The following is a 27163-nucleotide window of genomic DNA, read 5'->3' on the forward strand; positions in this document are numbered from 1 at the left end:
AATCGTCTTCAAAAAATGTGTTTTTGGTAAATCTTAGAGGAGTTTAAATTTAAAATAGGGCACACAGATATTACTAATGTTTCAAGCTCAGCAAGGCATACCACATCTGAGTGCAACAGGGCCCAGAATAAGACTTCCTCAGACACTGGGTCTCTATGTACTAAGACCAAAAGAATTCAGGCTAATTTTATAACAGGAGATATAAAAGAAATTTCCAAGTATATTTACCGTGTTTCTCTATAGGAACTGATTTAGAACAGAAAGAAACTTTTAGATGAGGCTTTTTTGCTTTGATTAAAGCTGTCAACCTTTGAAAAACATTTGCATTTCAAAATGTGGCATTTCACGTCAGGAGTTCAACTTCATCTGAGACATAATCTTTTATATTTCACTTAAAACCTCTCCTTAAGCCAATAAATAACCTTGACAATAAAAAGGTAAACGAAAGCATAATAAATGAATTCGTGACTAGATCTTCCTCCACTAAAATCAGCCAGGGAGAACACATATGCTTGACCTTGTTTCTCAAGAGTACTCAGGTTTACTTTCAAAGAAAGGCACTCTAGACTAATCCAATGGGTTAGGCACTTGTGTCTCAGCTTCCCTTCTGGCATTAGCCTATATTTTCTGAACAGCATAAAAAGTGGAGGTTAAAAGCCTCTCTATGAGATTGAAATAGTACTCTGTTATTTGTTTCTTTAAAATGTTCAACTTTTTAATATAAAAGTTTAGTGTAAATTATACATTCCTTTTTTATTTAAAAGAAACACACACATACACACACACACACATACACACAAATATACACAAACTGACCCCCAAAGAGACCTTCAGACAAGTAGACAAGAATTAGCAATAGATTAGGAAGGCACCTGGCGTTATAAGAAATTCACAACTACTAACAAAGAACCTTGGCCATGAAAGTGATCAGAATGAACTTGGGTTTTCTTTCCTTCTCTTTCTGTCATAGTCCCTCTCTGTCTCCCTCCTTCCTTCCTTCCTTCCTTCTTTCTTTTCTTCCTTCCTTCTTCTTTTTTTAAATTCAAAGTCAGTTATACTGCAAAGTTTGCCTTTGGCCCTATACTTGGAGCCTTACATGTTAAGTCCCTACATTTGCATAATACAACAAATTTATCTTAAATTTGGAAACAGGGTAAAGTTTTGTTCCAGAACAGTCACAAGAGGGACACTGGGCATAGCTTAATGATCTTTTGTTTTAGATTCTTCCTCATCTTTGAAACCTTTGCAAGAGTTCCTGAGTCCAAGAGGAGACTGCTGAGGTAGCCTGTCCCTCTCGCTTCTGCCCCAAAACCTGCTCCTGGGGCAGCTAATAATCTCCTGGGAAAATGTGGGGATGCCAGCAAGTTGAATGTCTCTGAAGAGATTAACCCAGTAAGAAATGTCAGTGACCTGCACAAGCAGCTTGAAACATGACCAACCGCTGAGAAACATGTGGAAGTGGAGCAAGGGAGAGTGGGCCAGTCATTCACCTGTACGGAGACGCTGTCCCCCAGGAGAGATAATCGGTGGGTCTCGGAGCAGGACGAGGTACGATGGGCTGCTCCACAGCAGTCACGTCTCCTGAGTAGGATTTGAGGAGGGAAGCATTTTTATTGGCTAGCATGGCTCTCTCATTCCTGCGGAACTTGGCTCTTCGGTTCTGAAACCACACCTGGAAAATTGTTAGGAGGAGAGAAGGCATGAGGAAAGAGGAAAAACAAAGAAGAAGGGGATACATGAATGAAATTCTGGTTGATTTTACTATATAACGCTTTCCAAAGGAAGATATAAGATGGCTATGGAATTCTCAGAACTTAGAACAATAGAAATATGCCATACTCCTTCCCTCATGAGGGCCATTCTTAAAGTTCAAGGCTATTCTAACAGGACCATAAAATTCTCCAGTAATCAGGTCTCCAGAGATGAAATCTGTGACTGACCCACAGGACAGCAAAATATGGGTTATAATCCCTGTTACAATTGTAATCAAGAAAAATGAAAAAAATCTCATTAGACTTCTGCCACAGAAATAATGACTTTTCTAAAAGCTTTTTCAAAATTCTTTCTTCAAAATGTGAAAATCACATCTGCTTTCATAATTATTAGATATTTTAAGAAAATTTCCCATCTCCCAAAAGTAGATGTTCCAACAAAGATTTAAGAAGAAAGTGTTTTATTTGGGAGGTGCAAGGAACACCATTAGAGGAGTGAAGAAGTAACAGAGAAGACAAGATAATCACTAAAGAGTATACCACTAAACCAGTTGTCTCTGTGGTGGCTCAATCCCATTCAGAGTTGTTGAAGACTAAGACTAATGTAGGACACACACTTCAGAGTTATCCTTCTTGGGGGTGATGGAGCTGGGTGTGTGTACACTGGATCCTGTCAGCCATTGGCTATTAATGTTCCAGCACATCTGGAATGTGGAGGCAGGGCAGTCTCCTGAAGTTCTAGAAAGACACTGCTGGCATAGAAATGTAGAGACTAAAAGATGGAAACTGACAAGACTATACCTAATTGTAGGGTTCAAGGGAAATGGGCAGCACTGACGGACAGCTGACAGCATTTGCTACAGCTAATAATAAACCTATCAAAAATAAAATATTTATTTTCAATTTTATAAGTTCCAGGATATGTTTGCAGGATATGCAGGTTTGCTACATAAGTCAAACTGTCTCTGTTTGCAGATGACATAATCCTATACCTAGAAAACCCTATCGTCTCAGCCCAAAAGCTTTTTAAGCTGATATGCAACTTCAGCAAAGTCTCAGGATGCAAAATCAGTGTGCAAAAATCACAAGTATTTCTATACACCTACAAAAGAGAAGCAGAGAACCAAATCATGAATGAACTCCCATTCACAATTTCTGCAAAGAGAATAAAATACCTGGGAATATAGCTAACAAGAGAAGTAAAGCACCTCTTCAAGGAGAAGTACAAACCACTGCTCAAGGAAATCAGAGAGGACACAAACAAATGGGAAAACATTCCATGCTCATGGATAGGAAGAATCAATATCATGAAAATGGCCATACTGCCCAAAGTAATTTATAGATCTAATGCTATTTTCATTAAATTACCATTCACACTGTTCACAGAATTAGAAAAAACTACTTTAAAATTCATATGGAACAAAAAAAGAGCCTGCATGGCCAAGATAATGCTAAGCAAAAAGAACAAAGCTGAAGGCATAAAACTATCTGACTTCAAATTATACTACAAGGCTACAGTAACCAAAACAGCATGGTACTGGTACAAAAGCATGCTCAGAGACCAATGGAACAGACTAGAGAACTCAGAAAAGACTGCACATCTGCAACCATCTGATCTTCAACAAACCTGACAAAAACAAGCTGTGGGGAAAGGATTCCCTATTAATAAATGGTGCTTGGAGAACTGGCTATGCATATACAGAGAATTGAAACTGAAACTCTTCCTTACACCATATACAAAAATTAACTCAAGATAGATTAAAAACAAATATAAAACCCAGAACTATAACAACTATAGAAGAAAATCTAGACAATACCTTTCAGGACATAGGCATGGGCAAAGATCTCATGACAAAAATTTCAAAAAACAATTGCAGCAAAAGCAAAAATTGACAAATGGGATCTAACTAAAGTGCTTCTGCACAGAAAAAGAAACTACTGTCAGAATGAACAGACAACAAACAGAATGGGAGAAGATTTTTGTAATCTATACATCTGACAAAGGTCTAATATCCAGACTCTACAAGGAGTAACTTATGATGGACCTCATATACGATGGTGGTCTTATTAAATTATAATACCAAATTTTTGCTATTTGATATGTTTAGCTACACAAATGCTTACCATGTTATTACAATTGCCTACACTATTCAATACAGTAATATGCTGCTGTTACTTGTAACCTAAGAGCAATAGGCTATTCCCTATTGCCTAGGTGTGCAGTCAGTTATACCATCTAGATTTGTGGAAGTAGATTCCATGATGTTTGCCCAATGACAAAATTATCTAAAAATTTGTTTCTCAGAAGAGATCTCCATTGTTAAGCACTGTATGACTGTAATCTGTTGAAATTCACATAAATAATAAATGGCTGAGTTTTTGAACTCAAGGCCATCCATCTCATCTCACTCTTCTGGAGTGCTGTGGAATTTTACTCATTCATTTTCTCATTCAAGAAATCTTTATGGAGTGCCTGCTATGGTCTAAGCCCTGTACTAAATGCTGGAAGGAGAGAGATGAGAAACTCCTCTGCTTTTAAGCAGCTCGCAATCTATTAAAGGAAGACATGTAAAATTTGAAAAACTGCAAAATAAATATTTTAAGTGCAATTACAGAAATGTATAACAAGGTAATGGAGAAGAAAGTTATTTTTGTGGAGTAAGCTCTAGGAGACAACATACACAAAATACCATGTGATCAGTGCCCTGTAGAGCTGGCAGCATGAAGGGCCTGGGCGGAAATTGGCCAAGGTGGAATCTGGACTTGTCTTCCCAGACTCCTGGCTCTTCTGTTTCTAATGTGCCGTCACATTGCTGTTAGAGCTATCATCTTAAATGTTAATCACATTAATGCCTTGCGTTATATCATCTACTGACTCCCCAATACTCACAAAATAAAATAGAAACTTTTTACCATAGAACAAAGGCTGTTCAGGAATTAGCTCTTTGTCCAATAATCTAGCCCCAAGCCACATCACTCTAACCTCATGCACTGGCCCCCTATGGCTCCAGCTCCTACCCTGTGCTCAAGATTACCTGTGGACTCCCAAATGTGTTAGGCTATTTCCCACCTAAAAATATTCACACCAGATATGCCTGTCGTATTCTTCCCCTCTTTGTCCAGGTGTCAAAGCCCACATATTTTTTTCAAAATTCAACTTTAACACTGAACATCTCTTAAAAGTCTAACGGAGTTGGATTAAAAATAGTGGCTACACTACTTTCAAGTTTTGTCCTGGGAGTTGTTTAATTTCTCTGCTCCTTTGTCTCCTAATCAATTAGAGATAATAATAATATCTAACTTACAGGATAGTTTTGAGAGTTGGCCCAGAATGGGTGCCTAATATAAATTATCTCCCTTTTCCCCCAGGCAGATTAGATCATTTCTTCATCTGATCTATCACTAATTATTGTACATTCCATTGATAGAGGAATCATATTATGATATCTTAAGTGTATGGTTTGCACACCTCTCTTCTCTGTCCCAGTCCAAGCATCCTTAAGGAGAAGGTCAGTGTCTTACTTATCCCCAGCAAACCAAAACTGGGTTCAAGAGTATAATATGTGCTTGATAAGTGTTTGAGGAAAAAAAAAAGGAAAAAGAAGAAAAAAATAAATTTTGCAAAGATGAATAAAACATGGCCTATATCCAACAGACCTCCTCAGTCCTGTGGGGCAAGTTGGCCCAGATACAACTCAATATAATACATTTCATGTTATAATAAATGCCGTAAATGTAATGAAGCCCAGAGTCAGAAGGGATTGGTTCTGATGGGGAAAAAGAAGTCTTTCATGGGGGAAGAATAAATTCATGAAGGGAGAACTCTGTCCTACTCACTTAGGAAATGTTCACAGCTCTAAAAGTCATTAAATCATAGCAAGGTGGGAAAAGATAAAGAAAAAATAGTTCCAACATATAAGAAAGGCATTTCCCTGTTATGATAGGGGTGAGACAGTCCCCCAACCAACCCCAAAACTGGTCTTTCACTTTATTTTAGAAATGCCCACCATTGTCCTCTGCAGGTTTCCTTATTTAAAATTTAGATCACCACAGCAGAAGTGGCACAGTGGTGTGCTGTGGGTTACCGGACTAAAAGTCTTCATTACACCACTGCAGGCTGAGGTGGGATATAAAAGACATGGCATGTTTGAGGACAGAGGAGGAGAGGATTTAAGAGCAGAGTTAGAGATTTGTAGTAAGCAGTGTGGGGGAAGAGGGTGTGGGAGACAAATTTCATAATCTGCACTGGATGGTGAATGGGAGAGCAAAACGGAATGTGAATGTTGTCCCTATGGGTCACTCTCAGTTGAGCCCAAAGGGACACCTTCACTCACACTTCCTCCTAACCTACCCTCAGGGGCCCCACAGGCTCCCATGACTTTCTTCTTTTGTCACTGACATTTTTCTTTTTTTCCTTAGGGAGCACTTCTTGGTGAGGTCCCTGTTTCCCCATGGGGAAGCTTCCATGCTTTCTGTTCAGGCTGAAAGGAGCAGCAGGATCTCTGCATCAACTACACAGCTGTCTCCCACTGTGTACTGTGCCTCCTGCATGGGCACCGACCCTAATCAACGGGGTAGGAATCTACCTTGGGGTCTAGCTCAAGTTCCAGCTGGTCAAGAAGGTTATTGTTCGCAGAAAGAAATTCTTAACACTCAGACTGAACATAGATATACAAACAATAATTTCATAAGACAGGACAGATTGGACCTACCCACCTTATCAAGACAGCATCTTGCTACTGGCAGTATGGAAGACAATAAGATCTTTCAGCAGAGACAGCAAAGTACTACTTGGAAAAAGCATTTAGCCAGGAGACTCTCTCTCATTCATTCATTTTTGTTTGTTTGTTTTTTACTTAATTATTTTTTAGTGATTAACAGCATGAACTCTGGATCTGCATATCTGCATTTAAATCCATTTCAGACACTTCCTAGCTATGTGATGGTGTGCAAAATACTTTAACCTCTCTGTACCTCAGTTTTCTCATCTGCAAAATGAAGAATACTATCCACATCGTTGAATGGGTGTGAGGATGAAATCAATCGCTTATGTAAAGAAAACTACTAGCCATATAAGGGCTCAAGTAGTAGTAGTTATTAAATATTGTTATTGTTATGACTGTTGATCACAAGTTATATCTTGTTCCCGATGTCTGGCTTGCAGTTGGTGTGTCATGGCAGTAATGCTAGAAAGAATGGCTATTCTCGTTATCCTGCCTTTCATGTTCTTACCCTTTTTCAGTTCACAAAGAGATTTTGAGGGTAAACAAAATCATCCACTTGAGTATGCTCTTAACTCAGTTCCTGAGTATTCATTTCCCAGTCCATCAGTGCGCATAATAATGTGTACTTACAACAAGTTTCTTGAAGACTGGAGAGGAGAACTGAGGTAGGGGACAGAGAATTCATCTCTTTAACCACTATCAAGCTCAAATTGAAATCTAAGGGTGCCGATTAAAATGCTCAGATGGACAATGTATATCACATAAATCTGGAATGGTCAGACACAAAGCGGTGCGGGGAGAGGAACCTGTAGCAAGGATTATTCTGCCCTGCCTGAAGGCATTCAATTTTATTTTTAAAAATACTCACTGCCCAAAGAAACATAGCTGGCAACAGGATTCTATCCGCATGCTGACCATCTATAACTCTTATGAGTACCAGCATATGAAGCCTATAACTTGTATATTTATTTATTTATTTATTTATTTTTGAGACAGGGTCTCATTCTGTCACTCAGGCTGGGATGCAGTGGCGTGATCTCAGCTCACTGCAACCTCTGTCCCCCACGCTCAAGTGATTCTCCCACCTCAGCTGTCCAAGAAGCTGAAACCACAGGCACACACCACCATGCCTGCAGCCACCATGCTGGGCTATAATATGTGTTTTTAAATAGTCTTCAGAGATGTGCCTCTAAGGAGGTGATTCCTTGGTGCCAGCCTCCCACAGCTTGAGTTACCTGCACTCTGGCCTCAGTGAGGTTCACCCGGCGGGCAAGGTCTTCTCGCACAAAAGCATCAGGATAGTGTGTCCGCTCAAAGACACGCTCCAAAGCCTGCAGCTGGCTGCTGTTGAAAGTTGTCCTGTTCCTTCGCTGCTTTCTCTTCTTTTTTTCCTCTGAGTTCAGCTGATCATCTGGAATACAATACACTGATGAAAAGAAGCCAAATTCACTGCAGGAGTCCCACTTAAGACTTTTTTTTAAACAATATATCTATAGTGAGATATGGTTTTCATTTCCTCAGATCTTTATCAAAGTCCTGTAGCCAAATGCCACTTTGCATGTGCAAATGTGGGCATTAGTGCTCTCAAGTTCATATGTCAAGAATTCCAGCAATTCTAATGCTTGGCTGTTGCCTTTAAATCTGAGACAAGACCTAAACTGTCAGAGAGACAGTGCTTGCATGCTCCTTGATGCCTGTTTGTCAAGGAAAATCTTACCCTTGCACACGTTCTCTGGACTTCTCTAGAGATAAAGGAAGAAGAGCAGATGGTTTTGTACCTTATTTGTCTTTGGCAATATTATGCTCACTCATGTTGTTTAATAATCAAGTAGGTCAATCCCCTTGTTCCTTCTCTCCTAGCATATGTACATGAACACACATGTAGAGTTATAGAGAAGACACTATGCTCAAACCACATTAGAGAGATTTATTTTACCATTCACTCTCCTTGAAGCAGCAAGTAATTTCTAACAGCATTCACTCAAGGCTCCATGCTGTTGCAAAGGCAGGCCTCAGAGGCCTCACCTGAGATCAGGACTAGTGCTACAATGCCATCAACCCAAGCTAACATTAGCCTGGGGCTAAAGAACAGGAAACAGTTCAGAAAGATCCCTAAAAACATTTCACTCAAACTTGAGTTCTAGGACCCTGAGATCTTACGGACCTTTGAAGAATCACAATTCCATTTTTACCTGTCAAAATTCTTCCTTGGTTTTCTCTTGAGTTTCCCTAAAGGTGGTGTGGTGAGCTAACTGTCAAGGTTGTCCATAACAGTCAGAGAGAAGTATGCTCGCATCCTGCTGCCCCTACCCAGCCCAGTCAGGAGTGATGGATATGTGAAACTGCAGAATACCCGCTGTGCTGATACCTCCATCAAACTATCACCCCAAGGCCTGAGCTCTGCAGAAACTCTGTGTAGCTCCCAGAGATTTGCAATACTGTGCTGTCAAAACTCAAAGTCACATGCTCCATCTGATGAACTGGGCGACTTATATTTTCCGTAGCTTTTCCCAAAAGAGATTTATGAGTCGTTGGAGTGAGGATGGGAGACAGGAAAGCTTGGCCATTCGCTATTTAGAAAGTACGCTTGGCTGTCTCTTCTAATATGTAAATTCTGATTCTCTCCAATTATAAACACAATATACTCAGCAATACTATTAGCATGAGTCACAATTGACAATTACCTCAGCTATAATATTGTCTTATTACAAATTGAAGGAATGTTCTAGATTTGTGTCCAGAGTCAAAATGTAGCTTAAATCCAGAAGCTCCTAGCTCAGATGCCTGACAACTGAGCCTCCAAGTCTTTTTGCTAAGAGACCCCTTCTTCGTCAATGCTTCCTTATCAGGAATACCCTTGAAGCTTAGAATAGAAACTGCACATTTCTGCTTGATAATTAAAGCACCCAGGTATAGTAAATGCTTGTTTAATTTGTTTTCAGAGAAAACATGAAACTTCTCTTGTCCTTCAAAGACTGTTTCTGTAGAAAAACATGTCATATGATCACAACCAGATTCCTCCAGCCAAGAAGCTACCACACCATTCTCTCTGCTTCATGGTTTTGCGCAGATCTTCTCTTTGGCTTTTTACATTTGTGGTGCCTCACCTAGGGGCCCTGCCTTGGTAGCACGTCTGTGACACTGAGTAAGAATATAAAATCAGCTGCATCTTGAAAATGGAGCAAATTTAATAATAATTTTTGAGACCTACCAAGGCCTAAAATATTTCCAACTAACATCACTGATTATGCTACTAGCTATTAGCAAAATTAGTTCACGAAAAGATCAGCACTATAGAATTCAAACACCTGGTATTAAATACCTTTTAGTAGTTACCTTGCACTTGTATTCTCCTTCCTATTTAATATTTGAAAGCATTCCTCCCATTCCTATTCTTTTTCCAAATCATTTTGTCTTGTACTTCAGGTCCTTCTAGGTCATACAAGCCCTTGTGATAGTACAATAATCTGAATTTTATGCCCCCAAAACAGAAGTCTGCAAAAAAATATATTCTTAGCTTCTATACCTTCTTTTAACTGAGACCAATTAGACCCTAAGCCATTATTTTTAATTATTTGGAGAAAATCTATTAAGCCAATCCCAGGATTTGTTTTCTTCTCTCAAAGAAAATTCTTTCTTAGGTGGAAGCACAAGTTGTAAATCTTTTATGTTGTTTTATAAGCCTATTTCTTCTTGTACTGCCAACTGCGATCAAGACCAAGAATATTTTGTGTTTTGTTCTTAGTATTACAACCTGCTACATAATCTCAGTAGTTCTTTGAAATATTCTACTATCCAATCAAATTCCACTGACTTTCCACCATAAACCACCAACTCCCTTGACGTGGGAGTAAGGGAAATGGAGAATTACAGTTTATGACAGGGAATAAATAGCTATGATGACCTGAAACAATTCCAGCAAAAGTTTCCCAGTGAATGTTCTTGTTGTTTTTAACAAATGAAAACACTAGTCCAGATGATGTTGAAGGTGAGAAAAGACACAAATAACAGGGGTCCAGGGAGTCTGGCTCTGGCAAATGTCCTTCAGAGTGCAAGTATAATAGAAAGAGACGATGAGCGGGCTATGGAGACAGCTTGAGTGGCAGTCCTGGGGATTGTCTGTCTTTGCTCACTAATCACAAAGTGTGAGCTCCCTGTTTTTCCCCAAGAATGCAGAACAGGACCCAGCATGGTACGTTCAACAGTACGAAAGGAAACACAAACATTGTAGAGGTTTACAAATCCAGGGCATCTGAAGGACCTGTGATAAACACATTTATCAGATTCTTGGCTCTGGTTGAATACAGAGGGGAGAAAGCAGTGTATTTTTACCAGTTACAAGAGGATCATTTTTTCTTGCAAAAACAACTACAGTGAAGGTCAATTTCAAAACATGCTGTCTGAGGATACTGACATCCAATTTGATATTAGGATGTATCTCATTCTTTGACATTCTAAAATGGGAAGGATTCAGCAAGCTGCAGAATAACCAGAGGAAACATGAATACGTTTTTATCAAAGGCACAATGTTTCAAATCCAAGGTGTTTATGTATTTTATAATTTTTTTGATGATTGAACAAACTGAAAATATGCAAATGTTGTCACTCTTAGTAAAAACAAGCAAAACAGCCTAATAAATAGGTGTAGTCTTGCTTGGGATCATGAGTCATAAAATACTGGCATCTAATAAAACCCATGAAATTGCCTAATTCAACCATCTTATTTTCCAGGTGAGTTAAATTAGATCTAGAACAATGTGACTTGCCCAAAATCACAGTGCAGACTTGGGACCTTTAGCCAGAGCTAGAAACCAGAATTCCCAATTCCATTCCACTCTTAAGAACAAATGATAACATACATGCTGTGCAAGAGAGAAACAATAAGCATCTGACACATAATTGGAAACCATTACCCAGGGAAAATATTTACAGGAAAGAAAGATTTTTCCATACTAGCTGTTATAAAGAGGGTCTGAGAAAGAAGGTAGATGAATATCACATGTTGTCCTTTCTACCAGAATAGCCATTAAAAAATGCAACCATTCTCATCTAGACAGCTAGTTTGATCCAGATGTTCCTGCATTTTTCTTTACAATGGTATCCATAAGTCCTTGATTCATCAATTAAGTAAGTGCAGGGTTATTTTAGCTTAGCAATATGCCCCATCTTAAATCTTCTTCCACAATTATGGGAGATGATTTTCACTTTAGGACACAGTTTAAAATCTCTCTGTTCCTAAAACACATCTAAAATCTTACCTTCTCTATAAAACTTTTCTGATAGCACCAATTCATATTGATTTCCCAGTCTCTAAATTATATATATATATATATATATATATATATATATATATATATATATATATATATCAGCATATTGTCAAATGCTTTTTAAAAGTTATGGTTCAATTCTTTCTATGTAAATATTTTGTCACCTTAATGCATTCAGGTATTTTCATAAAGAGATAGGATTCCTTGACATGTTACATTACAGTAAAAGTTGAAGGAGTTACAGTAGTGTCGTGGTATAGAAGCAGTCCCAGAATATTAGAACCTTAGTGACTTATTTGAGGTTTTAAAGGACCGGGTAATTTCTGAATTCCAATTATTTTTTTAACAGTACATAGCAAGTAATATTGTGAGCATTGTCTTTTGTCTCTGGGTAGTTTTACCTGCAGAGGAAAAATTCTTTTATAGTGTTTCTTTATCAGATAAGATAGTCACCAGATTTAGAGACGGAAAATGCTTTGTGGTCTGATTCCTTTGCAAATGGGAATCATTCTTTCAACTTTATCCTTTACTAGAAAAGCGGCTCCAGGATACACGAATTATTTAAACCACCAGGAACATACACAAGAAAGGGGCATTTAAAAAGATGGGTGTTTCTAATGTATCACAATGTTCGAATACGTATGAAGAACTTCCAGAGAAAAGAAGGCCTAAGGTAGGATACCCTCTGTGCGTTCAAATATTAGTTAAAGAGAACAGCAGCCCTGACCTTGCCTCTAGTGTGAAGTTCACTCTGGACTCCTCATGTGGCTGCTGAAGTTGCACTAGAGGTAGAATGGAGAAGGACTGAAGTGCCATCCCAAAGCATGGGGACCTGACAGCATGTGGTGATCCCTATTCACTAAGGCCTTGCACTCACCATGCAAGCTTCAGTTAACTCCAGAGCCCCTCACCCTCTTCTGTTCTGCATCCTGTGGGAGGAACCTTAGCCATCCCAAATCATTGGTCAGCCAAATGTAATTTAAAGGTATGGTAAAAACATATTTTAGGAATAAAATCTGAAGAAAAATGTGTTTCCTATGCCTGGGTCACATCAGTTTGGGAAAAAATCTGATGCAAGAAGATAAAATGCCAGCTTCAGTAGCAAAAACCAACTACCACATCAAAGCTTGTCAGCTGCCTGTTGGTTGAAAGCATGGCAGGCAAGCGGATCTAAAGTGCAGCCCGCTGATCATTTTATGGGCATTGAAGAATGTTTTCAAAGGAACTTATATTGCACAACAGCTACTTACTTTAATGGGATTTGTGTGGTTCAGGCCCTGTAACCTTTGGAAAATTGAAAGGAAGTGTAATTGCAAAAGCCACTAAAAACTGTTTAGCTTTTATTGCAAGTCCTATGAAAAGCAGTGAAATAGAGCTGTGGCATTCATTTGAGTTTCTTTGGCTACATTTAGCATTAACTGAAATTAGGACAGAATATTTCTAATATGTGCCTGATAAATGACACATGGGTCACTTAACTAGGAAGGCTGTTGCAATACAGATTGAGCTTAGTGCATCACAATGACCAAAGCCAAGTTGAGCAGCACACCCACACCTTCTCAACAATATAGTCCTTCAGCGGTCCTCCACCATTGAATCCCAGCAAGTATCAAAAATGAACAGATCTCTGCCAATACAAGTACCCCACTGAGCAGCTATGGTTCATTTTAAGGTGCATTATCACATCACAGCTACTGAACTGTAGCACACTAAAGCCCCTGAACTTTGTACGGTGATCTTAACTGTCATCATGGTATAGACTTGGTTTATTTTTAGTCAAATTATCAGTCTAAGCCCTAGCAAATAGGATTAAAACACCTTATATGTAATTTGGGAAATGTCATATGTTCTTTGGAGAACAAAATTCTCTAAGAAGTGTGAAATTACATAATTTTGAGTGGTTTTGATCAAAAAGATGAGTCAATGGTTCTGTGTAGATAGCTCAAAGTTTAACTCTCTCAATAGAGCCACCCTCCTTTCAAATGGAAAACACTAAGGAATATGAAGTATTCTAATGCGATTTGCACTGTTTTTAGCTTCTTTGTTATATATTTCCTTTCACCTCTCTAGAACAAATACATTTCTATAGAGCCAAAAAATATTAACACATTCCATATCACCTTAGGTGCGTTGACTCTTTTAAGACATTTTTCTTAAAGGATTATCGATCAGAAACCCTGAGAATATCCAACACAAAGCAAGGTTTCCCATGTAGTTCCATATTGGAACTATACTTACTTCTGAGGCTATGTTGATAATTTCCCCCGTGCAGCAATGTGGGCACTTTCTGTGTGATGATGGATCTGTTTTAGACTATAATTCCAGAGCACAACATTTGTGTTTGTATTCAATTGAAGCTCTTATCAATGCTCAGTAAGTGAATAATCAGACATGAATAATACTACTAATACTACTAATATATTCATAAATACATAGTATTACTACTAATAATAATGCTAATGTATTCATGGATACATTAGCATTCTTACTGTAAGAATACTGTTCAATAACAGAATACCTTCTGTTATTGATAAAGACATAAAATTCTGCCTTCAGATATGTAAGCTACCTTCAGTTTTTCAATGGATGAATTACTAATTTACTCATTTTTCAATTTATTGCAGGATTCCAAAAAAAGGGAAAGAAAGAATCTTTTTGTCATACCCAACTAGCTATAACTGGGATGGAAGCATAGTTGGAAGTGGAGTGGAATAGAAAGTAAACCAGCTTAAAAATGATAACCTGTGTTCTCCTACAGACCCTGCCACAGAGTAACTGTGTGGCCTTCAATAAGTTGTTTCACTTCTCTGAGCTTCAGCTTCCAAAATGATAAAAAGAGAGTAAGACCACCTGCATTGCAGGGTCACTTGAAAATTTAATAAATACATAAAAGGCACATAGGCTGGCACATAGTTGGCATTTGACAAGTGGTGGATCTTACTGTTACCACTGCTGCTATAACGTCTCCTCAGAAATGGGCTGGTTCAAAATCATTGCTGCTGTACCTTTACTCTACTCTTCTTCTCACTCGTTGTTGTTGTTGTTTAGTTATTCAGTAAGATTTCTAACACAGAATAACTGTAGAAAAAGTGAGAAATCCATTCAAATATGTTGATATGGCTTGGTCAGTTTTGATGAACAGCATAACTGAACTAGGAAACTGGAAAAATGAATAAAAGCTTTAAAAATTAGCAAAAACTGAGATATGGGGGTAGACTCAAACTTGGACAAGAAAATCATGCATAGATATTTGTCCTAAAAGCTCCATTTGGGGCATTTTTGTGCTATTATTCAATTCCTTGCTTTCTAAAAAAAACCAACTTGCCTTCCTAAATTCAAATTTTGGGAAAAAAAATCTAGAAAGCAAGTAGATTCTACTATTTGTATGGGCAAGCAATTGGTACCTTTAACAAGTAATCTCACTAGAAATTAGCTTAAGAAAAAAAACACAGGAAAGGAAAGAAGGCCAAGGGCTAAAGACAGGTTATGAAAATTCAATTCTTTCCCAGCCTATTTGCTTTGGGTTAACTAATTTCATTGCCATATGACTAAAAACACAGAAGTTCAGTCATATTACTCACTATTTACTCTGACTTTTTTTTTTTTAATGTCTTATTATTTTGGTAAATTCCAAAAGGATAAAAAGAAACCAATGAAGGCAAAGTTGGCAAAGTTCTGGGAAAGGAGTGAGTTCTGACTGAGATTTTAAAAGCTTTCTAAACTTGCAGTATTCTGGGTGTGTGGTCCCCTTGGAAGTGCCTGGTATTTGACTAGGAATTTGACTAGGACTACAAACAGAGCTCAGGATGAGGCACATTCTCTTGTCTTCTTCATTTTTTTTCCTTTGTAGTGAGTGCTGCCACTCTGTAAAAGAAACAACATCAATCTTGCCATTACCAGTAGAAACTAGTGTTTTCATGACAGGAAGCCATCATGTCATCTTTTTCAATGATTCCTTATCTTTTTGGTTATAATTTGTAATGTTCTAAAGAAAAAATCTAAGGCCGGGCGCAGTGGCTCATGCCTGTAATCCCAGCACTTTGGGAGGCCAAGGTGGGCAGGTCACGAGGTCAAGAGATTGAGACCATCCTGGCCAACATGGTGAAACCCCATCTCTACTAAAAATACAAAAATTAGCCTGGCATGGTGGCACGTGCCTCTGGTCCCAGCTACTCGGGAGGCTGAGGCAGAAGAATCACTTGAGCCCAGGAGGTGGAGGTTGCAGTGAGCTGAGATTGTGCCCGCTGCACTCCAGCCTGGCGACAGAGCAAGACTACGTCTCAAAAAAAAAAAGAGAAAAATCTGATAAACACAGGTTCTAAAAAAACACGACTGGAAGCAGAGAGGAATGAAGGAGATGTGTGAACATAGTTAATGAGTAAGCACAGCTCTTAGAAGGAAAGGAGTGATGGAGCAGCAGAGCTTCTCTGCTTGGATAGAAAGACAGCTACAAGGCATTTGAACTGGTGAGAACAAAAACATGACTTATGTTTTCTTATAATTTTTAATCTTGTATTAAAAGGACAAGGTGCTTAGAGCAGAGAAAGACACAGTAACAGAATTAGCTTTTCATGACAACAAGAGATAGAACCAAGGGCAATTCTGTAACACTATATAGAATAAATGAAGAGGTCTGAAAAGGAAATCAAATTTCCTCTTGGTGTTATTCTGGTCTTGGATACCAAATAAATCTGAAGATGAAACATGATAAAATGGTCAACATAAGAGGCTTGATATTTTTAGATACTTTTTAGATAAAATTCTTTTGAAAAAACAAAAATTCAAATTTTATTTAAAGAATAAGAAAAGTCATAGTGTAAATAGTGGCTTAAAGCTTGACTTTTTTTGAGGAAAATACCATTCTTTAACATCTGAAGCTTTCAATTTCCGTATCTGTAAAATGGGTTGTTGGCTTAGTCAGCTCAGGCTGCCAAAACAAAATTCTATAGACTGGGTAGCTTAGACAACAGAAATATGTTTCAGAAGCTGGAAGTCTCAGGATGTGGAGTTGGCCTATTTGGGTTCCTGTTGAGGGCTGCTTCCTGGCCTGCAGTCAACTGCCTTCTTATTATATTCTCATATGGCAGAGAGAGCAAGAGAGCAAGCTTCCTGGTCTCTTCTTATAAGGCCACTAATTCCATCACAAGGACCTACCCATGTGACCTCATCTAAACCTAATTACCTTTCAAAGGCCTCAGGTTTGATAGAGAGCATCACATTGGGGGTTACAGATCCAACATAAGAATTTCAGGAGGATATAAACGTTCAGTCCATGACAATTGCTTTAAGATACAAGTGGTACATATATTTTTAAATGATACAAATTGTGACAACTAGTTGTACACATTTCCTTATATTGTACTGTAAAATATATTATGTCTTACGGAGCAATTGTGGAAATGGCTTTGGATTGAGAATAAGGAGGCTTTGATTCTAATTCAGGGGAGTTACTAGAAAAGCCTGTGAAGTTAGCCCTCAAGTGTCCTAACTGGCATGATTATAGATTGGGCTATGTGACTAAGATCTCTTTTAAATTCAGCATAATGGAGTTATAGGATAGTTTTTGCATTTCTGATGCCTAGCCCAATAAAAACTTTCAATAATTGCTTGTTTAGGGTGATGACTGAATTATGTTCTTTTGGTGGTGATGGTGTTGTTGGTGGTGGTTTTTAAATTTTTTTGAGAAAAATTTAGGCTGGATTTTATCTTGCCTAGGGGCTATAATGTAATTACCAGGCCTGGAGAAAGCTTCAGTAATTGACATATTCCTCCATGCCTACAGCACTCTGCAGGGATAACACTCCAGATTGAAATCAATGTGAATCTTCAGAAAACATTAGTTTACTTCTAACTACAGTCTAGAGAAAGAAGAAACCTAAGATGTTTTTTAAAAACAACTCTCTTAGAGTTATTCTTTCTTCTAAATTTACTAAAAAGGAGATAAGAGCAACTACCTACTTCTTTTTTCTGCCATCCTTGACCTCCTAACCATGAGTCAAGTGGCATTAGCCTTGCTGCAGACACTGTATCAGCCATTTTAGGCTAATCCCAAAATTGATGCCACTAACAATGGTTACACTCAATCTTGACTTTTGCATCCTCTCACTATCACTTTATTCATTCATTTGAACAAATATCTATTGAGCACCTACTACATGCCAAGCAATGAGATACTCTGAGTAGAGAGAGATGCTGTCTGTCATCTACTCTTCAAGATACTTTATAACTGATTTGGGGAAAGAAGTCACAAGCGCTTGAAACGTAAGTGTTATGCACCAAGTGTTATGCGGGTTTTTCATGCCCTTTCTCAGTGCCTGACTTTGCAGCAGTAATTATTCCAGTTAGAATTTACATCTTGAAGGCAGATGAACAAAGTATGTAGAACAGAGTCCTAAACCTCTTGAAAAGTAAAGTAACAATAGGGAAAAAAAAATATTCCAGTGCACTTGATGGCCGTCAGAGCCAAGAATGGGCTAGGAAGGAGAACAGAAATACCAAAGTGAGTGTTAGGTTAGAAAACACTGCATGGGCCTCTCTCTGTCATACCTGAAGCTTAGCATCCTTTTCTCAGCTGACCTGTTATTTCCCACCCAATCACTGCACTCTAGTTGTACTGCTAATGGTGATGAAAACATAATTTTCTTGTCCTTTTCATTTATATTTTCTCTGACCTTGTCTTTCTTTGCCTAATAACACACTGTAGACTTTACCCATATCTACTAACTTTTATATTAATGGCTTCTTCTCCTTCCCCAAGTCTCAGCTGACCTGTCAGCTCTTTGCAGGAACCTTCTGTGATCAACAACCAGAAGTCGCCTTCTCACTATTCATCCATCATCTTAACCATCTGCCTTATAACAATTTTGACAATATGTAATTATTTATGTTGATTGTCTCACACTAGAATATAGCTTCATGAAGGTAGGCACCTTATTTGTCTCATTAACTGTGCTATCCTGGCATCTGGTATTAGTCTTCCATATTTTAGGTACCTTTCTTAGAATTATTAAATTAATATGTTAGATTGTGCTTGGTGAAAATGCCTATTCTGCACACTCTGGTCAATTCACATTCAGCCACCAAACCTGACCACTCTTTCAGGGATCCATTTTTGTAATAAGGTCTTGACACACAAATTTTCCAGCTTCCTGCTTTTTTGTAAGACATGTAAATTCCAGGATCAAGTGCTATGCAGGTTTTTCATGCACTTTCTCGGTGCATGACTTTGCAGCAATAATTCTCCAATTAGAATATACACCTTGAAGGCAGCTGAACGAAGTGTGTAGAACAGAGCCCTAAACCTCTTAGTTATGCTTAATAAATGTTTGACTTTGATAATGATGACACATATGGAATTACTGACCATCTTGCTTCTAGAGAAGACAAAGGAAGTCCCAAAAGGCATGACCTGATACGTTATTTCTATGTTCCAAAAAACATATTTAGCTTGAGGTTGTATTTTCTTCTAGTTAGTCATTTCCAGTCACCGTGTTTTCTGTTCCCTTTTGCTGGCAAAAAAGCTTGGACAAAAGCCTGGCTAATTCATTCTCCAATATACAGAAACATTACTGTCTGTCAACCACACCTAAGCCTTAATTATATGGTGATTTCCTCTCCAGGGATATGTGACTGTTTTAACTAGTAAGGAAGCCGATGCACTAAGGTCATATGAGAAAAAAAAAAGTTACATTTGGGTAAAACACCCAAAAATTCATGTGGAATAATCTTATTCCATTGAATCATGTCCCCTGTTGTTGAACAGCCCTAAAAAAGTCCTTGTTAATAGTCATTCTGTCTGCCTGGAGTGGAAATCTATGAGTAATCTATGTGTCACTGTGACTCATGTCGTGGCCAACACTTCCAAATCCTCATCATCTGAAGTTTGGCAAGAATTTGCACTGCTCAACTCATAACAGGAAGAAAGTAGGATGGAAGAAAGACCTAATAAAAAGTTTTATTGATGAAAAATAAAATGATAACCAGAGAAGGAAGATAATCAAGGATAAGGAAGGACAATGACTCTTTAATCACTACCTGGGTCATTCTCTTCATTGGCATCTGTTTCCAACGTGACTTCCATGGCAATTACAGATATATTTCCTCTTCTAACCTTGGGTCTTTTTTTTCAGGTTTTTCCTATTTCTAAAAGTTTTCCAATTTTTGAACTACTTTTAAACAGGACTTTGATAGTAATATGTGGAACCAAGAACAAGGACAAACTGGATAGACTAGAGTTTAATTCAATTGCAAGAGCATTCCCCAACATTTGATAAAAGTTTCATTTACCAGCTTTCTTATTTCTTTTCTTCAGTCTATTTGACTAAAATGGCACAGGCTCTAATTATGTGGTTAATTTACTCAGAAGTCAGCACCTGTAAAATAAAGTATCCTAGGAATAAACTTGAAGATTTCATGGACTCAGGAGATTCTTACAGAAAACATATACTGATTTGGTGAGTAGATGTAAGAAAGGATTTGGGAAAATCAGATTAAATAAACACAGTGTTAGCATTAAATCAGTTAAAGAAGATGTGTGCATGGTAACTGATCTGGGCAAAGGTGGGGACATCCTAAGCTGCATTTTAATTTTTTGTTTTAATCTAGCCAACAAGCGTTAAAAGGAAATATTTTCCTTTCTTGCTGTTTAGCTGTGCTCTGCAGACCCCTGCTGGGTTCCTTCACTTTGTTCTTGGTTACATCTATACTGGGGCTTTTTAGTAGTAGTGGTCATACCTTCCTTGATGATGTCATTAAACTTACTGCTTTCCTATAAATCTGTTGTTAGTTTGAGGAGAAAGCTTCTTGGCTAGAAGGATTATTATGATTTTCTTTCCTAGAGATGTCCAGGGATTTTTTTTCTTTTTCTTTCTGTTTTTTAAGGACAGGGTCATACTCTGTCACCCAGGCTAGGGTGCAGTAGCATGATCACAGCTCACTGCAACCTCAAATTACTGGGCTCAAGTGATCCACCTGCCTCAGCTTAGCTGGGACTACAGATGCACACCACCATGCCCAGCTATTTTTTTTTTTTTTTTGGTAGGTACAGGGTCTCACTGTGTTGCCAAGGCTAGTTTTGAACTCCTGACCTCATGCAATCCTCCTGCCTCACCCTCCCAAAGTGCCGAAATTATAGGTGAGAGCCACAGTGCCCTGCTGAGACTTCCGGTTTTACTACCAGTCTCAGGTCTTCCCAAGGCCAGATGACACTGAGCTTTTCTGGCCATTAAATGTAGATAGTCACCAAGTGATATTAATATAGGTAAATTCTCGACCTGAGAGAACCCATTTTTTATATTGAAACTTATCTCTAATCATAGCCCCAGACAAAATTTATAAAATAGTAACTTTATATTCTTTCCCACATTTTAGCAATTCAATATTAGTAAAAGTTTTTTCATAGAAATTTATGAGAAGTCAATTTTGTATAATGGGGTATGGGGGAACTTCAGTGGAACAGAAGATAGACAACCTGATTTCTCTGTCTCTGGCGCAAGAAAGTCATGTGATCTTGAGAATGTAACTTTGCCAATCTAGGTTTCTATTACTGTTCCTGTTGAAAAAGGGCATAGTATTAAATTGTTTTTAATAACTCTTTCTAATTTTAAATTACAGATTCCTCTTCAAGTACTTGACCAATAAATCTGCCTTCAAAGAGGTATATAGTAAAGAATAATATACTTAATTACTAATTATCTCCATTTTTGGAATCTGTGAATTTAACAATGAGTTAACTAGATACTGTGTAACTCTATGGATCAAATCTTCCTGTGGTCAAATCTGCAATGTCTTTGATTGTTTTTAAATAACATTAGTAATGATCTTTGCAGATATAAGGATTATTTCAACATTGCATGAATGCTTATTTTCTTTTAGATAATTTTTAAAGATAATGTTCAGATTTAGCAGGTATTCGAATACTTAACAAGAGACCAAAGAAAACTATTTATAAAGTTCTAGAGTTTTAAAATAATCTAACATTTAAGGCTGGAGGCATTTATAATTTCTTATAAAATGTTTGTGTGTGTGTATATGTGTCTATGTGGGTATATGTGTGACTTAGCTCAGAGAACTTATAGTTGAACTGGTAACAACAGTCCTATAAACATGACAACTAGAAGCAGATTCAGTTGCCCACAGTGGAAAGGAACAACCTCTTGCAATGTGAAAGGTTTACTTGTTTGAGTTCTTTGCATAGCCACTAAAACTGCTGAGACCTACTGTCATTACTTAGCCCAGTACTAACTGTATCTGGTAGCTGACTGACATACTAGTTTCTGGTAGGAGCTCCCAGACAATGGCTCACATAATATCACTGCCTGCTGAACTTAGCTGTAAACAAAAATATATATTTTTTAAATAGATATTTCAGGGCCAGGCGAGGTGGCTCACACCTGTAATTCTAGCACTTTGGGATGCCAGGGTGGGTGAATGACTTGAGCCCAGGGGTTTGAGACCAGCCTGAGCAACATTGCAAAACCCTGTCTCTACAAAAATAAGAAAAATTGGCTGGGTGTGGTAGTGTGCTTCTGTAGTCCCAGCTACCTGCGAGGCTGAGGTTAGAAGATCACCTGAGCCCAGGTGGTCGAGGCTGCACCGAGCCCATGATTGTGCCACTGTATTCCAGCCTGGACAACAGAGTGAGACCCTGTCTCAAATATCTCAAATATTACATATATATATATATATATATATATATATATATATATATATGATGTCTAAAATTTAAATAAACCAAGGCAGAGAATATAAGGTTCTAAGTGAAGTAAATTGCCAGATTATGCTGGTCGGCACAACCATGAGCTATATAAATGAGGTCTTAAATTGCTACATAATGCAAATATGGAGAGGGAAAATGGCAACGTGGCAACAAAAAAAGGAATGGGGTGTATTAAAGATGAATCACTAAGGATGTTCTTCCATTAAATTGTGAGAGTTTACATGTTGAAACCATTCCACGAGGACACAAATAATATGTGTGCCTTTGGAACTATTTGCAGTGTATGTTTCAAAGTCTAGACCAAAGTCACTAGGTAAGTTTTATGAGTCCCTCTAGAAGAGCAGTTTCTTGTCAGGGCTGGAAAAATAATGGCACAAAGCATCCAGTAACAACAGAATCTAGGCCTGTTAGTTCGATCCCAAAATGATGCTCTTCCAAAAGGAGAGGATCCAGAAAAACAACTTATTCTCCAGACTGAGTGTGAAAGGCCAATATTTAAGATTTGGAAATGTTTTGGGTATACTCTATTACATACAGGGTGCGGATCTGTTGGGAAAAATCTATTTACCATTTTATTTGTTCCAACAAAGACTCTCATGAAGTTGAGTTTCTCCAAGATCATCATTTGTGGTGGCTAAACACAGGAAACAGGAAAGATGGATGGCACCAGCTTTCCAAAGTCTATCTTGCTTCTCAAGGTTCCTTTAAGAACACAGTACAGCTGAGAAGGCAAGTTTGCATTCAGGCCTATACAATGACTGCAGTGACCAATGGCCAATAAATCAATTACATCTTGTGTACCCTACTTAACCTATGAATATGATGAATATTTGGAGTGTGTTTTTTGTGGTTTCAAGCCAAAAGTTAACCACAGCTTAGAGATTGTTGAACTTCAGAAAAATAAGTAGAAATCTGTGTCTCCCACTTTATTCTCAATGCAGTTGAAAAGAAAAGAATTCCATAAGAGAGAAACTTAATTGTGTTCTTAACTTCTGAGTGTTGAGAGGCTACATTTATATAGGCCTTTCTTTCAAAGATCGTAAAACACCTCACATATGTTATTTCATTTATATTCCAAATGTCTTCATAGTATAACAAAAATACAATTTTAATTTAAAATGTATTAATTTAATAAATTTTAACAAAACTAGGCAAAGTTACATTTATCTAATTTAACATTTGGGGGAATCAATGTTTATAGTTCAGAATAAAAATGGTCAGAGGGTAAGTTGATTAGTTTTGCCTTGAATTAAAATTTTTATTTTTGCTTTGCTTTCCCCAGTACTCTAGGCCACATTAATTTTTCTCCTTCCTTAACTCTGAGCTAGTGCTCAATTCACATAATTTAGCACATTGCTATATATTTTCATGTTGTCTTCTTTGTTTTCTATGTATTTGGTCTCAACTGGGTATTCAGGGCGAAGGGCTGGTATGGACTGGAAATGACATTAGTTAGAAGACAGAGCCTTGAGATCCACACCTGTCACTCATTGTCTTTCAGCAAACTCACTCATCTTGCCTTAGCCCAGGGCATGCAGCTGATGTCTGGTAGTTTGACTACAGAGCCCAAGTTCTGAAGTAAAATGTAAAAAACAAATGTAAAAAGTACTAAATGTGTTAAAGAGTTGTTGTGAGGTTCAAATAAGATGACTTAAAAAAAACTGTCATACATTATTACTATAAACACTGTGAAGACAAAGACAATATTTTGTACTCTTCCTATATACTTTCCAGAAACTAATGTGATGTCAAGACAATAGGACTTAACAAGTACTTAATAAGTATTTCTGAATAACAAACAATACTTATAAGTATTTCTGAATAACAAACAATTATCTTGCTGAGAACCTCTGTTAAGTGCTCTACATGGACCATTTCATATTTCACTATACTAGGAAGTCTTGCAGATGAAGAAACCAAGGCTTAGGGAGCATTGGGCACACAATGGACATCTGGTAGTTTGGCTACAGAGCCCAAGTTCTGAAACACTTGACATTCATAGAACAAACGATTCAGAAAGAATTCAGAGGTTATGAATTTTTTCTTCCTATAAACTATTAAGAAGTGGAAGAACTTTTCAGAAGTGGATAGGAATTCATGACAGTGTATTGGGTATAATTTTAACCTAGAAATTAGATAAACTTCTTGATATGATTGGATTGCAATTCTATGATTTTCGTAAGAGGTGTTTTGTTCAAAGAAATGCCTCTGAGCATTTGATTTGGCTTTGCAAACTGAAGTTCCAGCCTGCAAGATATTTCTGTTCTTCTCTTGATCGGATGGTTATAAATCCCTCTCAGAATAGTGGGAGCATAAATCTGATTATGCACAAAGCCAATGGGAACAAGATAATTGCATAGATCTCCTACCCATCCATTTTACCCAACGTCGTAAATCACTGAACTCCTGCAACCTCAGCTTTATGGAATCTCTTAAGTTTTTAAAAATACTCCCTTATTGCCATTTATGGAGAGCCACATTATATTGTCTTTGCCTTAAGTACCATAAAATAAAATTTTAAATTTGAGCATTTACCCTTTAGAAGGTGCTCATGTGATAGAACAATGGAAAACAAAATTGACCTTCTTATATGAACACGGGCAAAAGCCTCAATCTTGGGAACTAGTTAGCTTCACTCTTAAGAAATTAACTTGAGTAGTTCTTTTTTTTAACTTGTTATAAATTACATTTGTTAACAGAAATGTGGATCTGCTTTGCCCTCACACACACCCACTCTACAGCACTGCCAACTCCATAGGGAGAAGTCTGACAAATTCACTTCTTAAAAGTTCTTCTAAGTAGAGTAGAACTGTGATTTTTTTTTTTTTTTTTTTTTTTTGAGACGGAGTTTCGCTCTTGTTACCCAGGCTGGAGTGCAATGGCGCCATCTCAGCTCACGGCAACCTCCGCCTCCTGGGTTCAGGCAATTCTCCTGCCTCAGCCTCCTGAGTAGCTGGGACTACAGGCACGCGCCACCATGCCCAGCTAATTTTTTTTTTTTTTTTTTTTTGTATTTTTAGTAGAGGCGGGGTTTCACCATGTTGACCAGGACGGTCTCGATCTCTTGACCTCGTGATCCACCCACCTCGGCCTCCCAAAGTGCTGGGATTACAGGCTTGAGCCACCGCGCCTGGCCAGAACTGTGGTTATTAGAGGCTTGAAAGAGGGAGGAGAGGGGAGAATAGGGAGAGGTCGGTTAACAGACACAAAATTACAGCTAGATAAGAGGAGTAATTCTAATGTTCTATGGAGGGGTCTCCAACACCCAGGGCCATGAACCGGTAACAGTCCATGGCCTGTTAAAAAACGGGCCACACAGCAGGAAGTAAGAGACAGGTGAGTGAGCATTACTGCCTGAGCTTTGCCTCCTGCCAAATCAGTGGTAGAGTTAGATTTTCCTAAGAGCAGAACGCGCTGTTGTGAACTGTGCATGCGCGGGATCTAGGTTGCGGATTCCTTATGAGACTCTAAATTAATGCCTGATGATCTCAGGTGGATCAGTTTCATTCCGAAACCATTCTCGCCCCCTACCCTCACTTTCCTTCATCCATGGAAAAATTGACTTCCATGAAATCGGTCCCTGGTGTCAAAAAGGTTGGGGTCTGCTGTTCCATAGTGCTATATGGTGACTATAAAATAGTTCATGTATATCTTCAAATAGAAAAGAGGATTTTGAGTGTTCTTAACACATAGAAAAAGTAAATATTTCAGGTGATGGATATGCTACTAGTAATTACTCTGATTTGATCATGACACATTGTACACATGTATCGGAATATCATGTTGTACTGCATAAATGTATAATTATAATGTGCCAGTTAAAAATAATAATAAAGAAAATCTTATTTTCTCTGTGACTTTAGGACATCTTTAAAACCTGTAGTTGAAGCATTCTCCTTGTTGCAATAACCCTTGTGAATAAAAGTTTTCCTTAATTATTCTACTTAATAGTTTTTAGAAAGAAAATTTATAAACTCTGAATTTGTAATTCTTAAACAAAACAAGCAAAACATTTGGCCTGAGTAGAGATAGAATGATCAGATGCTTACAGGTTAAAATGATTTCATGCCCAAGGATTATATGAGCCTTTAAACCATGGAATTCAAAGTAAGTTGCAATGACGAATCACAATTTAGAGTTCCTTTGTTGTGTTTCCTTTCTATTTAATGTAATATATATTTACTACTTGTGATGCATACTGGCTAATGAGTATGAAAGGTCAATGGTTCCCACAGGAGCTCAAAATTTAGTGAGGAAAAACAGAAATATAAGCAAGTAACTCCAAAAAATGAGTTATGTAAAATAATGGAGGATATATATTGGAAAGTTGTGATGTAAAGGAAGGATCAAATGTACCTTAATAGATGAGATAACAGAGGAGTCATAAAGAAGAGGAACTAATTGCACTAGATTTTGATTGAAAAATATACATTTTGACTAGTGGAAAAATACTGTTTGTAATGGACAGAGCAGGCTGATAAAGGCAGTATCATTCCTAATAGTGAATTTTTACATTTATTCTTCACAGTAGCCCTATGAAGAACCATGTCACTGTCCTAATTCAGAAAAGTAGACTTCTCAAGAATGCATCACTGACAATGATAGATCAGGATTTCCCTGTTGCCTCAGCCGAGCATTGGGAGCTTTAAGAAGAGAAGATGTAGCTGTAGTGGGAAAGTAGGACCAGATGATAGAGGACCCTTCCCCACACACTAAGGCTCTTCAACTGCATCCTCCAGC

General features: G+C 37.9%; 1 protein-coding gene across 2 annotated transcripts in view; it reads right to left on the reverse strand.

The window, feature by feature from the left end:
* Positions 1–27163, reverse strand: part of PRRX1 (paired related homeobox 1) — a 75786-nt gene that overhangs the window by 11550 nt on the left and 37073 nt on the right. For both annotated transcript variants that reach the window (XM_003925381.4, XM_010336139.3), the window contains exons 2-3: positions 7672–7847; positions 1491–1672 (exon numbers count right to left, since the gene is read on the reverse strand). In XM_003925381.4, the coding sequence (XP_003925430.1) occupies positions 1491–1672; positions 7672–7847 (358 nt within the window). The remainder of the gene's footprint in view (positions 1–1490; positions 1673–7671; positions 7848–27163) is intronic.

This window comes from Saimiri boliviensis, chromosome 19 (assembly GCF_048565385.1).
Source record: "Saimiri boliviensis isolate mSaiBol1 chromosome 19, mSaiBol1.pri, whole genome shotgun sequence".
In the NCBI taxonomy this organism is placed as follows: Eukaryota; Metazoa; Chordata; class Mammalia; order Primates; family Cebidae; genus Saimiri; species Saimiri boliviensis.